Source organism: Carcharodon carcharias, chromosome 4, assembly GCF_017639515.1.
Source record: "Carcharodon carcharias isolate sCarCar2 chromosome 4, sCarCar2.pri, whole genome shotgun sequence".
Classification (NCBI taxonomy): domain Eukaryota; kingdom Metazoa; phylum Chordata; class Chondrichthyes; order Lamniformes; family Lamnidae; genus Carcharodon; species Carcharodon carcharias.
In genome coordinates, this window is record NC_054470.1 from 123670085 (window position 1) to 123684424 (window position 14340).

At 45.7% G+C, this 14340-nt stretch overlaps 1 protein-coding gene across 4 annotated transcripts in view; it reads right to left on the reverse strand.

Moving 5' to 3' along the window:
• man2a1 (mannosidase, alpha, class 2A, member 1) overlaps positions 1–14340 on the reverse strand; it is a 290929-nt gene that overhangs the window by 225326 nt on the left and 51263 nt on the right. For all 4 annotated transcript variants that reach the window (XM_041185652.1, XM_041185651.1, XM_041185650.1 and 1 more), the window contains one exon: positions 10876–11047. In XM_041185652.1, coding sequence (XP_041041586.1) covers positions 10876–11047 — 172 coding nt within the window. The remainder of the gene's footprint in view (positions 1–10875; positions 11048–14340) is intronic.

Below are 14340 nucleotides of genomic sequence, written 5' to 3' on the forward strand. Positions count from 1 at the left end.
TTCCTGTTCTGCTGTCAGGAACACCATGCCACTGACAAAAGAACACCCATAGAATCTCCTAAATATCAGCACAACTGCTCCAAGACACACAGCATCCTCCAACATCATACTCTTGAGTGGAATTGTGAGAAAATAAGTCATTCAGCAATTGACAGATTGATGCTCTCGGTTCTACTTTTTAAATTGGCTTCAATTGACTGTCAATTAACTAATTGCAGTAGCAGAGCATGACACGAGAACATAAGACTTCAACTGACTTCTGGTCACAGCTTTAATATACCAAGGTAGATCAACTGACTGAATTTTGGCTAAGTTAAAATGAATTTGAAGTAATTATAGCAGCAACAGAAGGAGAAACAGATCTGCCCAGGATTCAATCAGCTGCTGCTCACTGCAGATTCCTGTAAGCACAGACAGGTATCTATACACCCAAGTATCTGGGTACAAATTGAACACCCCGAACAATGGTCACAATTGGCAGAAACATACCATTCTAACCTAAGGCCATCAAGAGTTTTGTGGATGGAGACTGCTGTGGACATATGATTTCTGAACAAGCATAAATGATGACAGAATATCCAGTGTAAAGTAGTTAAGGGATCAACTCACTAAGCACTTAAAATTCCATTATCTTTAGCGCTATTAAATTTGATTCCATCAAGATTATCTTTATATTTGCATGTAAGTTATGTGGAAACTCCAGGCTTATTTGATCTTTCAAATTTCATTTATATTAAATATAAATGTTGTAATGTTACTGTTCTTTACCATTCCCTATTGTTTTATCATTTGTAGCCTTTCTCTGCAACTGCCCTAGGAGTCCTTTCTGCTGCCTGCCATGGCTTCTCTTCTGGATGTGGTCTACCTCTCTCTTCCATCCATGAGGTAATTGTGCACAACATTTCTCTGGCCTGTTATGTGCATGCACCCAATTTTGGTCTGTGGTGATTTACCTACTGCTGCTGGCTGACAATCCACTTGATTCTTGCCTTGTTACCTCTGACTTGCACAGGTCCTTAAAGCATTGGCATCTCAGACTGCCTGACAATGCTCCTATTTTCATCACCCTCTGCTCCATTTCCAATCAATCATCCACCTTGCTGTACACCCTGGCATTCCTCACAGCTCCCCCTTGAGTCTTTGAGGTCAGATTCCATACATAAATTCCCCAACGCAATCGGGTTGTTAATTTATTTTGCCATTTCAGACCCTAGTCAATGATGGTTTATATCTTTAATTAATTTTGCTAAATTCTAAAGATCCATTTAACTTAATTAATTTTGTCAAGTTTCTCGGCAATTGATTTAATTCATTTTTGCCACCTTCTGCAATTTTATTTAGATATATTTCTCTCCAGTCTGTGTAGGGATGATATAATGGTAACATGGCGGTAATGTTACTAGCTAGTAATGCAAAGGCCTGGATTAATATTCCTGAGACATGAGTTCAAATCCGACTATAGCAGCTGGGGAATTTGAATTCAATTAATTAAATAACATCTGCTTTAGAAAACCAGTCTCAGCAATGGTGACCATGAAACCACTGGATTTCAAAAACCCATCAGGTTCACTAGTGATTTTGAGAAAAGGAAATCTGCCCTCCTTCACCCAATCTGGCATATCTGTCACCCCAGGCTTTCAATGGTTGTCTCTGAAATGGCCTAGCAAGTAATTCTGTTACATCAAAGTGCTACAAAGAAGTCAAAGAATGAAGCAGGTGGACTACCCAGCATCGACCTAAGCACTGGATATGACAAAGATTCACTCAATGCAGTCAACCCTGCAATGCCTCCTCACTAAGATCTGAAGACTTTGGAAGAGCTGTCCTCTAGTCAAGCAACAAATGCTCAACAAATCATACCTTTTGTCCACAGTTCCAAATTCTTTAATCACTATCCTTGGATATGCCCGCTCCCACTGGCAGGACAGATCCACCAGAGGTGGTGGCACAGTCAGAGCCAGGAAGAGAAATTATGGGCACTGGTGTTTCTCCTGTTTCTGGGGCCCTTATTTGCTCCCACCCTGCTTTAACACTTTGCCTCACACTCTTCAGATACCCAGAATTGGAAACCATAATCACAGTGGGATCGAATTGTTTTATATAGTTTTAGCAAAACTTGTTGGGTTTCGTACTCGATGCTTCTATTTATAAAGCCCTAAGAAAGCTTAGATTTCAGTATGATACACTTTACCAACCACGGTTTTGTCAGACAGTTACACACAACTTGGTCATTCATATTATGCAACCAGCTCCGCTTCTTTGAACCTGGTCCTATGCAATATCTGGACAGCAAAATCCAAAAGACTTGAAGCTCAAGCACCGCAAACAACAAAAATGTTTTCATTTTAAATTGAAACTAACCACATTTACAAATGCCCAGCATGGATCATATAATAGGAGAGCAAAGAACTAAGGATGTTGGAATATAGATATCCGAAGATATATAATACAATAGAAGAGAATATAATAGAATATATCTGAAATATAAACAGAAAATGCTGGAAATACTCAGCAGGACAGGCAGTATCTGCAGAGAGAGAAACAGAATCAACGCTTCAAGTTCACGATCTGCACCGGTTCTGATAAAGGGTTAGTGGCCTCTGTTTCTCTCTGCAAATGTTGCCAGACATGCTGAGCATTTCCAACAGTTCCCTTTTCTATGGAAGCAAAAATAACGCCTTTTGCCAACCCTCCAGAAGCACTCATACTTCTTGTGAGCCTCTCAATCCTCTTCAACAAAAACTCAGCAGTAGCTGTCCGGTTTGGCACAACATTAATCATAAATTTCAAAAAAGGTTACGAAGAAAACATGAACATTAATGTCAAAGCAATAAATTCATAATTTAAGAAAATGAGTAATTAATATAAATGAGCATTAAAAAGTGCCAAACAGCACATCGCTGTAGGTTTTAAGGGGTAACGTAAAAGAAGAGGGACGTAGGGCAGAATTTTCCGTGCCCACTGGCATCAGGCATGCTGGCGGCGTGAACAGATAGTATGGCGAGAAGGCCAGAAATCAGCTTCACCACACTGTCCACTCGGCCCATCGATGGCGGGCCGTGTTTCCTGCCATCAGACGTCGGAAACTTCATTGTAATACAGCTGCATATAATTATTAGGCCTAACCACATGAATCATCCCCACCCTCTGGATCATCCGCCCACTCACACTGATGTGTTTCACAACAGCATATATAAGGCATGTAATTGGCAGGCTGCACTTTGAGGGGAACTTGGAGGTGAACAACAATGCACAGCGCTCACGAGGGTCACTTGTTGGACTTCAAGGTTGAAGCAAATTGGGGGGCTGCCCTATGGTTGAAGTTAGTGCACAAGCACGTGCAGGATATGGGGAAGGGAAACAGCCACGTATCAGGGGAATCTTGTATAAAGTGACCTTTTGTCCGCAGCCGAGACAATTCAGATGCAGCCACACTGACATGCGTGGAGTTGGGTCTCTAGCTTTTCTGCTCACTCAAGCAACGCAGGGGCATGCAAGTGCCACCAAGTGCTCCAGAGTTTTTCACCCTCTGGGCACAGCCTGCAAACTAGTGAGTGCTTTAGTGGACTGCAGAACAGTTAGATGCCTGCGCACATTGTACAATCTCCTTGCTAAAGCTGGCTGTGGAGCTGTCACTGGTGGAAGCGCTCACAGCAATGTCATTATGCTGGTTTAGACCAGTCTCCCCCATGGTTCAAGCTAACAGTGCAACCTTGCAGTGTGGGTTAGGAGATGCTTGCACCTGAGCTGAGGGCACACCAGTGGGCAAAACTGCCACCAATCGATCAGATGGAGTGGAGCGGGTGTGATTGGGCTTTCGGGCAGCCACACAACGCATTAAACTCTAGCTATCCAAGTGGTGGCCAGCACTCTCTGGGAAGCATCAGGTCAGACTCAACCAAGAAAGATTCTTAGTATACCCAAGCTAACCCACACATTTCTCTCTTTCATCCTGCAGGAGGAGTACATCAGGAGCATGGAGCCTGGTGAACTAGCTCTATGCCTCATGGCACAGAGAGAATGGAGACGATGGAGAACAGAGCGACGGAGGCAACTGGCTGCGCAGAGGGAAGAGCGGCACCCACAGGAAGCAGGGGCGGATGGGGCTCCCACACCTGCTGCTTAAGGGTCCATAGACACCACCCTTCATTCCTGCAGATGACTGACAACCAGTGCTGCCAAAGATTGTGCATGTCTAGGGAACTGGTCTGTCACATCTGCCAGCTACGGCAGGATTTGGCACCACAGGGACATGGAGGGCATCCACTGCCAGTGGTAGTGAAAGTGACAGTAGGGCTCAATTTTTACACTAGTAGCTCCTTTCAGGGCTCCACAGATGATGTCTGTGGGATATCATAAGTTTCCACTTATAAATGTATCCATGATATCATGGATGCCATCTTTGCGAGGGCACACAACTTTGTGCATTTTGCCCGGGACCAAGAGAGCCAGGATGCAAGAGCAATTGGATTTGACCAGGTCTCGGGTTTCCCACAGGTGCAGGGTATGATTGACTGCACCCATACGGCACTCAGCTCTCTGTCGCAACAAGGGGTCAACTATGTCAACCATAAGGGCTTCCATTCACTGAATGTGCAGCTGGTGTATGCCCACCACAAATGCATTCTGCAGGTCTGTGCATGGTTTCCAGGGAGTGCCCATGACCCCTACATTCTCAGACAGTCACAGATCCCTTACGTCTTCCAGGGTCCACAGAAACTGCAGGTTTGGCTCCTAGGGGACAAGGGCTACCTGCAGGGGACGTGGCTGATGACATGTGTGCAGCAGCCTCAGACTGCAGCAAAGCAGAGGTATAAAGCTCATACTGCAACTTGCATCTGGACGCTGAAAATGAGGTTCTGGTGCCTGAGGTTCTGATGGAGCCCTTCAATATAGTCCACAGAGGGTGTCCCACATCATTGTCACCTGCTGTACCCTTTACAACCTGGCACTGCAACAGGGAGAGAAGCAGGCTGAGGAGGAGGTGTAGGAGCTGAAGGTCTCCTCCGATGAGGAGGACGTCAACGATGATTAGGGTGAGGAGGTCCTCGAAGGCGAAGACGATGGCGATGAGTTGTGATGGCGATGAGGCACTCGCCCTGGCTAGACAAGACAGGCTTGCTCGGGATGCCCTCTTAGCTACCGGATTTGTGGAGGATGATGACAACATGCAGTGAGGAGAGACCATGGATCCTAATATTGCATTTATGAATGTTTGACTCCAGTCTGGCTTATGGCAGTGCACATACCCTCTGTGATAATGCTCCTGTCATTGAAAGACAGTGGAGGCCTTAATAGTTGCTCGATTGCAGGAGAATGATGATGACATGCAGTGAGGACACTCCACAGATCTTCACATAGGCTCTGAGAATATCTCACTCCTGTCCGTCCGAGGGCAGCTCACTTACGCTCTGCGATCAGGATCATATCATGGAGAAGCAGCCACAAAAATTTAAAAGCACCTGATCCTTTGTCCGTCTTCAGCACTTGTGCCCTTCAGGAGAACAGCGTCACTAGTCACAGATGCTGAAGAGATGGGAACCAGACCCACCTTAAAGGTGATGAGAACACACAGAGAGAATAACAGAACTCTGTGACGCCTGCCCACAACATTCTGGCAGCAATGACAAAGGAGTTCAGCCCATGCAGCAGTGCAGGAACGACATCCTATTCCAAGATCTCCATGGCAGCTGCCATCCTACCAGTGTTGACCTCAGTGCGTTGGCATGCCAGTGCTTTCACCATAGCCTGAAGGTGGATGGATTCCTCCATCATGCCTTGCAATCTGAGGAGTGCAGCGGACATCCCTTCCCAATGTTCCTAAGTTTGCCTTTGCAGCTCCAGCAACTGTGACATGACCAAGTCCAGAGGCTCATCATCTGACTTGGACGCAGCAATTTTCTGGCCTCCAGCAGTGCTCTGAGTGCCAGGGAAAGTGCAATGTGCTCACCAGATTGTGATCTCAAGGCTGCTCTAAAGCTACGTCCCACCGAGGTGTGTGTCTCTGTGCTGGCGGAGTGTGTGGGTGAGTGCTGTAATAGACCTTCAGGGAGTATTCCAGCAGATTCCTCTTCTGAGCCTCCCTTGGGGCTTGATCGGAGGCCCTAGGTCATGGACTCTCTTGGTAGTTTCCCAGATGTGCCTGCGAAAGCAAGGAGAGATAAATAGTGCTTGGCCATGGCCTGTGAAACATGATTGTCTGAATGATGTTGCACTGCTGAAATCCTCACTTGGTAGAGCACTGCCAACCTGATTGTAAGCACAGGAATGGTCCAAATCCCCGCTGGCCAGCTGGATGGCTCTCTTTTCAAAGTCTGTGAGAACCCTGATTTCAGGCATTTGTCCACCAGTCTGCAACCTTTCCCTTTTGTTGTGTGCTAGCTTGTCCTGCATGAATAGAGATGGAGAGGATGTAAGCAGGATGCCTGCCAGGCCAGATGATAAGTATGCCTGGCATCTGTGGATGGTGGGTGGTCCCATGGACGAGATGAGGACAATGAAGGTGTGCGTGAATGGTGATGTCCCTTGAATTGGCAGTGAGTGAGGGCCCTGCAGATGTGTCATGGGTTTGTGAGTGTGTGAGTTGAGAGTGATGAGAAGAGTGACTTATCCTGGCCGACCGGAGGAGGTAAATCATCCTCTTGCGGCACTGGGTGGCTGTCCTCTTTTGCAGGGCATTGGCACTGACCACCAATGCCACCGTATTCCAAGCCGGATTATTGATGTTGCTGCCCATCCTGTGGCCAGAGCAGGAGTAGAGGACATCACGGCGGGCCTCCATTGTGTCCAAAAAGTGCTTGAGGGACGTGTCATTGAATCTGGGGGGGGCTGCAGTTTTCTTGCCTTTCATGCAGCAGTCTTGGGCTGGAAGTACTGAGAAGTGTGTACATGGCTTCACTTTAAATATGGCACCCAGCATGATGAAGCGGCGAGGTGATGGTGTGGCGGGCGAATGACAACTCGCCCGCCATGAAAACGATGTGTCTCCTGGGAATCCATAATTAATGCGGTGCGTTTGGGATGATACAGCATGAGAAGCCACCATAGCGGCTGGTGGGTAAAACATCCTTTTTACCCACCCGCTCCTGCACTTAGTGCAAACCTGGGACAATTCCACCTATAGAACAGAGTAGAGGCGCAAGCTCTTATTTTAGATTTAAGGTTGAAAAAGGAGTAACAAGAAAAATGTACTAGTTAAAAAGGGAAACTGATAAACATATTCAAAATATTCTTTGAAAATCTTTCAGCCACCATCTTAGTTTGTTCTCTAAACTGTGAATTTAGAACTGAAAACAAGACACATAACATAAAGCTATTGAAAGAAATCTTCAAAATGGAAAAATGTTATTAAACTTATTTATAAATAGTTTATTCCATATTTGAAAAGCTTGTAACATTATTTCTGTAAGAGACCTGTAACATGACATGACCTGAACTTGGAGTTTGTGCAGGTTCCCATAACCATTAATTAATAAAAAGACGCAAACTAGTGAAGTACAGTATCAGCTTATGATTTTGTTTTTGTCAGCAAGACCAGACATTCACACAGCATGTAATACTTCCTCTTTGATGCTCCTTAATTCTGGTGCGCCAATGTGAAATTACAGAAAATGTAAATCACTGGGACAACAAATTTTCAAACACAGAAAATGTCTGGAATTTGTTTTTTTTTTAATGCAGAAGACAAGGTAAAGCATGAATCCAACCTCTTGAGGTAACTTTCCTGAAAATCAACATAGGCTACAATAATCAAAGTATTTTTTTCCAGCAGCAAAAGCTGAAACCCAACTGTAGACCAGTGAGGTAGCAGAAACTGGGTGCTGAATTTTCCACTCCTGCAAGCAGTGGGAATCTTGGTACATGGGGGCATTTAATTTGATGGGAGGCAAAAAATCTGTTTCTTGACGGCGGGATAAACTGTGGGAATTTGGTTCTCCCGACTTTCAAGGCGGGTTAAAAGCAGGTCGAACTTCTTGACGAACATTGTCAGGAATCCCATTTGCATGTATTAGCATCTCATTCATTAAATTAAGTTAATTAAAAGGCCACCTCGCCGGAATTAAGCTCCCCCTCCAAATTACATTCCCCACTAGCAAGAATTTAGAACATTTAGATTTACAACTATATATCAGTGGCATGCACTGATGGCAAGCTTCACCTTTTCCATGACTTTGAGGTCGATAAATGTCGCTTTCTCCTCCCTGGGTTCCTTGCATAACTTCACTCACATTGAGACACTTTAGCAAACGTTGTTAAAAAGGCTGGACAAAGAAGGCAGGCGAAGACTGGGTGGGGTGGTGGGGGGGGTGGTACGGTAGAAGTGTGGAGCGAAGGCTGGAGGTGGCAGGCACACTTGCGGAGTAAGGGTTGGGAGAGTGCCGGGGGAACAGCAGCAACGTCAGGCGAAAGATATGGGGGGTGCGGGGGGAATGTCTTAGAGGGCATGGTCGGTGGTATCGATGATGGGGTCTTGGAGGGAGAATTCTGGGTACTGCTGATAGAAGGAACAGTCACAGTCAGAGGGGAGAGTGGGATGTGGTGTGGTGGCAGGTCCTGGATGAGAATCTGGTAGGTGAAAGTCTCATCGGGTGGTTTAAGGAAGGGCACAAGACAGGTGGCTCGGATAACAAGAGGGGATAGAGTCAGGGTGGGCATGGGGATGGTACGGATGTCAGCTCTAAGGGAGGAAAGCCATGTGCTGGTGGATCGTTTTAGGGTCCAGAATAACAGGGGAGAGGTTCAAGGGTGACAGAGGGGAGTGGAAGTTGGTGACAGTGCGAGGGTAGAAGATGGTGGAGCAAGTTTGAAAGGTGATGCACACCATTTTTCTAAACTGACCCTTGACAACACAGTAAGTCAATCAGTGAGATGCCTCAAGTTGGGAGGATGGCCTGTTTGAATGGCTAGCGTTCAAAGTCAGCACGTGGTCAACTAAAGTGACACCCTAATAATTATGAGGCAACTGGATGTCAAAGATGCTCACTTGTGCTCTTCTCTCTATGGTGGCACACATTGCAGCAAGTATGCAAGCCCGCATTGCAGCAGATTTATTTCCGATTCATGGATCTCATAACATCGAGATCCCAACAAGATATGAAGCTGCCATGCATTTGCCATCGGCTGCAGTCAGAGGCAGGGTTGAAAGGAAGGAGGGGGGTGGAATACTTCCAAGAGGCACAGCTGGTGGAGGGTAGCCAAGTCACAACTCCAAACCTCCATCCTTCCTGATGAAGGCTGATGGCTGACAAGGGATCATACGGTTAGCCTTTCTATGCTGCCAAAGCAATGAACTCTCTTTAGAGTTTCAGAGTAGTGGAGACAAGTGGAAGTGTCTGCTTGAGGCATTTTGCACGTGGCTCTCATTACCCTGGTCAAAGAGCAATGTCATCATACATATTCATGTATGAACAGGAGGAACACCCATCTCTGGTCTTCCAGGATGTCCTTTACTTGGAAGAGGTGGGGTGGGGATGCTATGTCTAGGTGAAGAGCATAGCATTTGCCTGCTATCTTTGAGATGGAAGGAAACCTGTAAAGGACATGCTGACATAATGTATCACTTCAATTCATTCACACATCCACTGAGGAGTTGATGATGCAGGCTGCAGACAACCCTGCATTTGTAGTGGCTCACATCCAAATGGAAAAGGAGGGCCATTGCAGGTTGGCACAGGGCCAGGAGGAGCAAGGGCCTCAGCAACAAGAGTCAACGGGGCCTCTATAAAGTCAAGAGGCTGGCAAACATGGACCACTGCGATGGCGAGCATTGGCCCGACCACAGGTGTACTTTTGGCGGTGCTCTTATCTAGAAATGAGTGAAAGCCAATGCTAGAGGCACCCTCTTATGTCCCAGGATGTGATTGCTCATAGCTGCCAGCTTCTGCAGTAAGAGCTGCAGCACAAGGACTCTGGAGGATTAGAGTGGAGCTGGCCTGCAATGAGTGAATATTTGTCCAGGTGCCCTTTAAATATGGCATCAAGGCCTTTGACCCCATGAGGTAACGCTGATGTGGGTGACTTCCTGCCCATGCCTCCCACAAGATTTGCTGAGCTCCTCATGGACGCATAACTAATAAGTGGAAGATTGCATGTGTTGACCCACACTGCTCAGCGGGAATGAGGTGCATTTTCCCAATTGCAACCAGACTTAGTTGCAGAATGGAAAATTCCATCCTAGGACAGTGTGGCATTTAGCCTCAATGGGAATTCAGCACTGAGGTATAGGCGCACAAGAATATTTACTTTTAATAAAAATAAATATTTGTTGAAGTAAGAGGTTTTTAATGTTCGTCAGAATCCTGGTGAACACTATTTTTTAAAATGTACACATAAAGGGAGTACAGCACAAGAATTTTTGTGATGCATTACCCTCTGTAACCTCACCCATTTCACACAGGAAGAGTAGGTATTTTATTGAGAATGGAGCTGAAAGTGAGTGTTGTTTTTTCAGGCCCAGGTAATAAAATAGCATATCATCCAACAGACCCTGAATAATTCCTGAGAGTTCCATTCGTTTGATTATAACTTGACATTTATTCAGCCAAAACTGGTGTTTTATGGACAACAAAGCTGGAGAGCACATTGCCAATGACCAGCTGCAGAACTACCCAATAACTTCTCCATAAGACTATAATTGGAACAGGTGGCCTGTTAACTCTAATCTCACCAACCCACCCAAGCAAAAGTCTGAGCAATCCATACTGCAAGCTCTAAAATATCAGAAACCAATATGGCAGAAAATAAATTGCACTTTTCAGCTATATTTTACCTGGGATAACTGACATGGCTAATGCTTAGAAGCTCCTAAAGTTGTACATCATTTATTTTAGCCATATTATAGCATTAAGCTGATATTGTTTTTTGATAATTGCTAACCTTTTGACAGCATCTTTCTTCTGGCTATCTATCGTGCTCCACCATTTTGAGAAGAATGAAATTTCAGACCAGATAAATTTCCTGCGAACATCTTCTTGTAGCTTCACCACCATGTTGTTCAGGATATGTTGGGTCTGATCTTTGTAGTATTCGTCAAATGTTTTCAGCCAACCTGGCAACAATTAATAACATGAATCTTAAAATGTTATTAATTTCAATTCAGCATCTTTCAAAAGTCTGCATATTTACTAATATCCTTAACATTTTATAAGCTTTACTGATAGGGGCACATGGTCAGAGAGGGCAGAATTCAGCCTGAGAGAGTATATTTAGGAATTTGGTTCAAGGTAGGAATTCAATGCAAAGCGGGAAAGGGGTGCCTTAGGTAAGGTCCACTGGAAGAACTAAAGTGTGCTGAGTGAGGAGTTCGGTGAAGGATGGGGGTATTTTTGCCTCTATTCTTTTTCAGCCCCCAGTATTTAATTTCCACTTTGGTGCAGCAAAAGGAAAGATAAACCTGTAACTGGTATTATTAGTTTTATCAGTATTGTAAGTACTGTATTCTTTTATCAGTATTGTAAATTTTACTGGCAGTGCCGAAACCCATTGGGAGGATAGGCTTTATTAATTATTAGCAATTATTAATTAATTAACATATATTGGAGGTGGCAGGACAGGTGATATGCTGCGATTGCAGGATGTAGGAGACCATGGATACTGGTGTCATCCAGGGCAAACACATCTGCAGTAAGTGTTTGCGTCTGCAGGAACTTTGGCTCTGAATTATTGAGCTAGAGGCTGAGCTGCAGCTGCAGTACATACCAGGGAGGGAGAAAGTTACCTGGACACTTTATTCCAGGAGTCAGTCCCACCCCTTAGGATAGAGTCTTCTGATTTGGTCAGTGGTCAGGGACAGGAGAGTGTGACTGCAAGTGAGGCAAGTAAGGGGGCCCAGAGGGCAGGAGTGCTGGAGCCTTGGCCCTTGGAATTGTCCAACAAGTTTGAGGTTTTTTCAGCTTGTTTGGGTGAGAGTGGAGACTATAGGGTGGATGAGCTAATTGTACAGGAGACCATTCAAGTGGGGGGAGTTACAAGGAATGTGGTGGTAGTAGCAGACAGTATAGTCAGAGGGATTGACACTGTTCTCTGTAGCAAAAAGCATGAGTCTAGACGGCTGTGTTGCCTGCCTGGTACAAGGGTTCATGACATCTACTCGGGGCTGGAGAAGAACTTGCCATGGGAGGGGGAAGACCCAGTCATCATGGTCCATGTTGATACCAAATGACATAGGCAGGACAAAGAAGGAGGTTCTGCATGGTCATTATGAGGAGCGTGACGCCAAATTAAGAAGCAGAACCACAAATGTCATAATCTCAGGATCAGTGTCCTTGAGAGCCACATAACTAGGAAAGTAGAGAGCATTTTAAAATAATTAGTGGTGGCAAGGGTACAAATTTGGGAAGATGTGGTCAGTCAAATAGTAGAGGCACAGCAAAAGAGGAAGGTATTATTACAGGAAATGAGAAACAGACCAGGACAGGAAGGGATAGAGAGTACAAATCTAACAGTATATCAACAGATGAGACTAGAGGTTATAAAAAGAATAAAAGGATGAAACTGAAGGCTCTGTATCTGAATACACGAAGCATTCAAAACAAAACAGATGAACTGAGAGCGTACATAGAAATAAATAAGTACTATTTGCCAGCCATTACAGGGACATGGCTGCAGGAGGGCATGGATTGGGACCTGAATATTAAAGGGTATAGGACATTTATGAAGGAGAGGAAGTGTGGAAAAGATGGAGGGGTGGCTCTGTTAGTTAATGACGGTATTAGCATAATATAGAGGGATGACCTAAGTTCAGGATACGAGGGTATGGAAACAGTTTGGGTAAAGATAAGAAATGGTAAAGGCAAGGAGTCACATATAGGAGTTGTGTAACCACATGGTAGGATGGAGTATAAAGGAAGAAATAATTGGAGTTTGTTAGAAAGGCACAGCGATAATCATGGGAGCTTTTAATGTAACTATAAACTGGAAAGTCAGCTGGACAAAGGTAGCCCACGTGAGGAGTTCATAGAATGTTTCCAGCATATTCTGGAGCTAACCAGGCTGCAGGCTATACTAGACCTGGTATTGTGCAACAGTATGGGATTAATTAATGACCTCATAATGAAGGCACCCCTAGGTAGCAGCAGCCATAATTTAATTGAATTTTATATTCAGTTTGATGAAGAGAGGAGTGGGTCTGAAACTACGTTTTTAAACTTAAATAAGGGCAATTATGAGGGCATGAAAGCAGAGCTGGCTAAAGTGAATTACGGGATGGATCAATAGAGATGCAGTGCTAAACATTTAAGGGGATATTCCGGAACACACAGAATAGATACATTCCAAGGAGAAAAAGTCCAAGGGACAGACACACCATCTGTGGTTAACTAGAAAGGTTAAAGGTAGTATTGTCATGAAGCTATTAATGTATATATTGCTATTGGAAATTATTTTTTTAAAATAGAGGTTTAGACTGTGGGTGTGTCTATGTGTGTTTTAACTGGATTAAAGCCACCTGAGATCGGGTCCGTGCTGCCATTTTACGTGGGCAGGCCAATTAAGGCCAGCCCAGCGTGAATCACGGCTCCCGAGGACAGCGGGAGTGGGCAGGCGGCGGCGGGACCGCAATGACCGCCGGGTGCAATGGCAACCTGGCGGCCTGTTTTAAAAAAGTTGCTGTAGCCTTGCAAATCATGGTCAGTGGAAGGGCTCCCCAGAGCGCTGCTGGTGAGCAGGCCAGGCAGGAAGGTAGGGCAGGGGGGCACTGTGCCCCTCATTTTTCTGATGATTGCCTTGCTGCCCTCCTCAAGGAGGCGGCAGTACGGCGGGAGGTCCTCGTACCCCAGGGCAGGAGGAGGAGGCCCCCCCAAATGTCCAAACGTGCCTGGGAGGAGGTGGCGGAGATGGTGAGCTCCCGCGACATGGTGCAGCGCACCTGGATCCAGTGTTGCAAGCGCTTCAATGACCTGTTGCGCTCAGGAAGGGTGAGTACCATGTTGGCATTGGTCACTTAACTCAGCAGGTTGGTTTCCCCCCCTGGAACCCCCACTCTCCCAAGTCTGAATGTAGTGACTGCATTGAATCATTGATGGCATGTGTCCTTCGCTGGGTGGGCCAGCAGATATTGCCCATGCTGAGGTCACCCAGAGAGGGTGGTGAAGAGATGGGTTCTGTCCCCGCAGCATACGGTACACTGAGACCCACATTATTGTTTTGGGGGCAACCTGGAGGAGCTGGACCTAGGCGCAGTGCTGGAACTCCAGGACATGTCAAAGTCAGGGTGATGACATACTGGGAGGGGAGCTTCAAGGTGGCGTGGCACCAATCGATCTGCTGTCCTCTGCGCTCCACGTGCTTGCGCCTGCTCACTATGGAAGGTTAGATCGTGTGGTGCCTCATGTGATGTAGGTA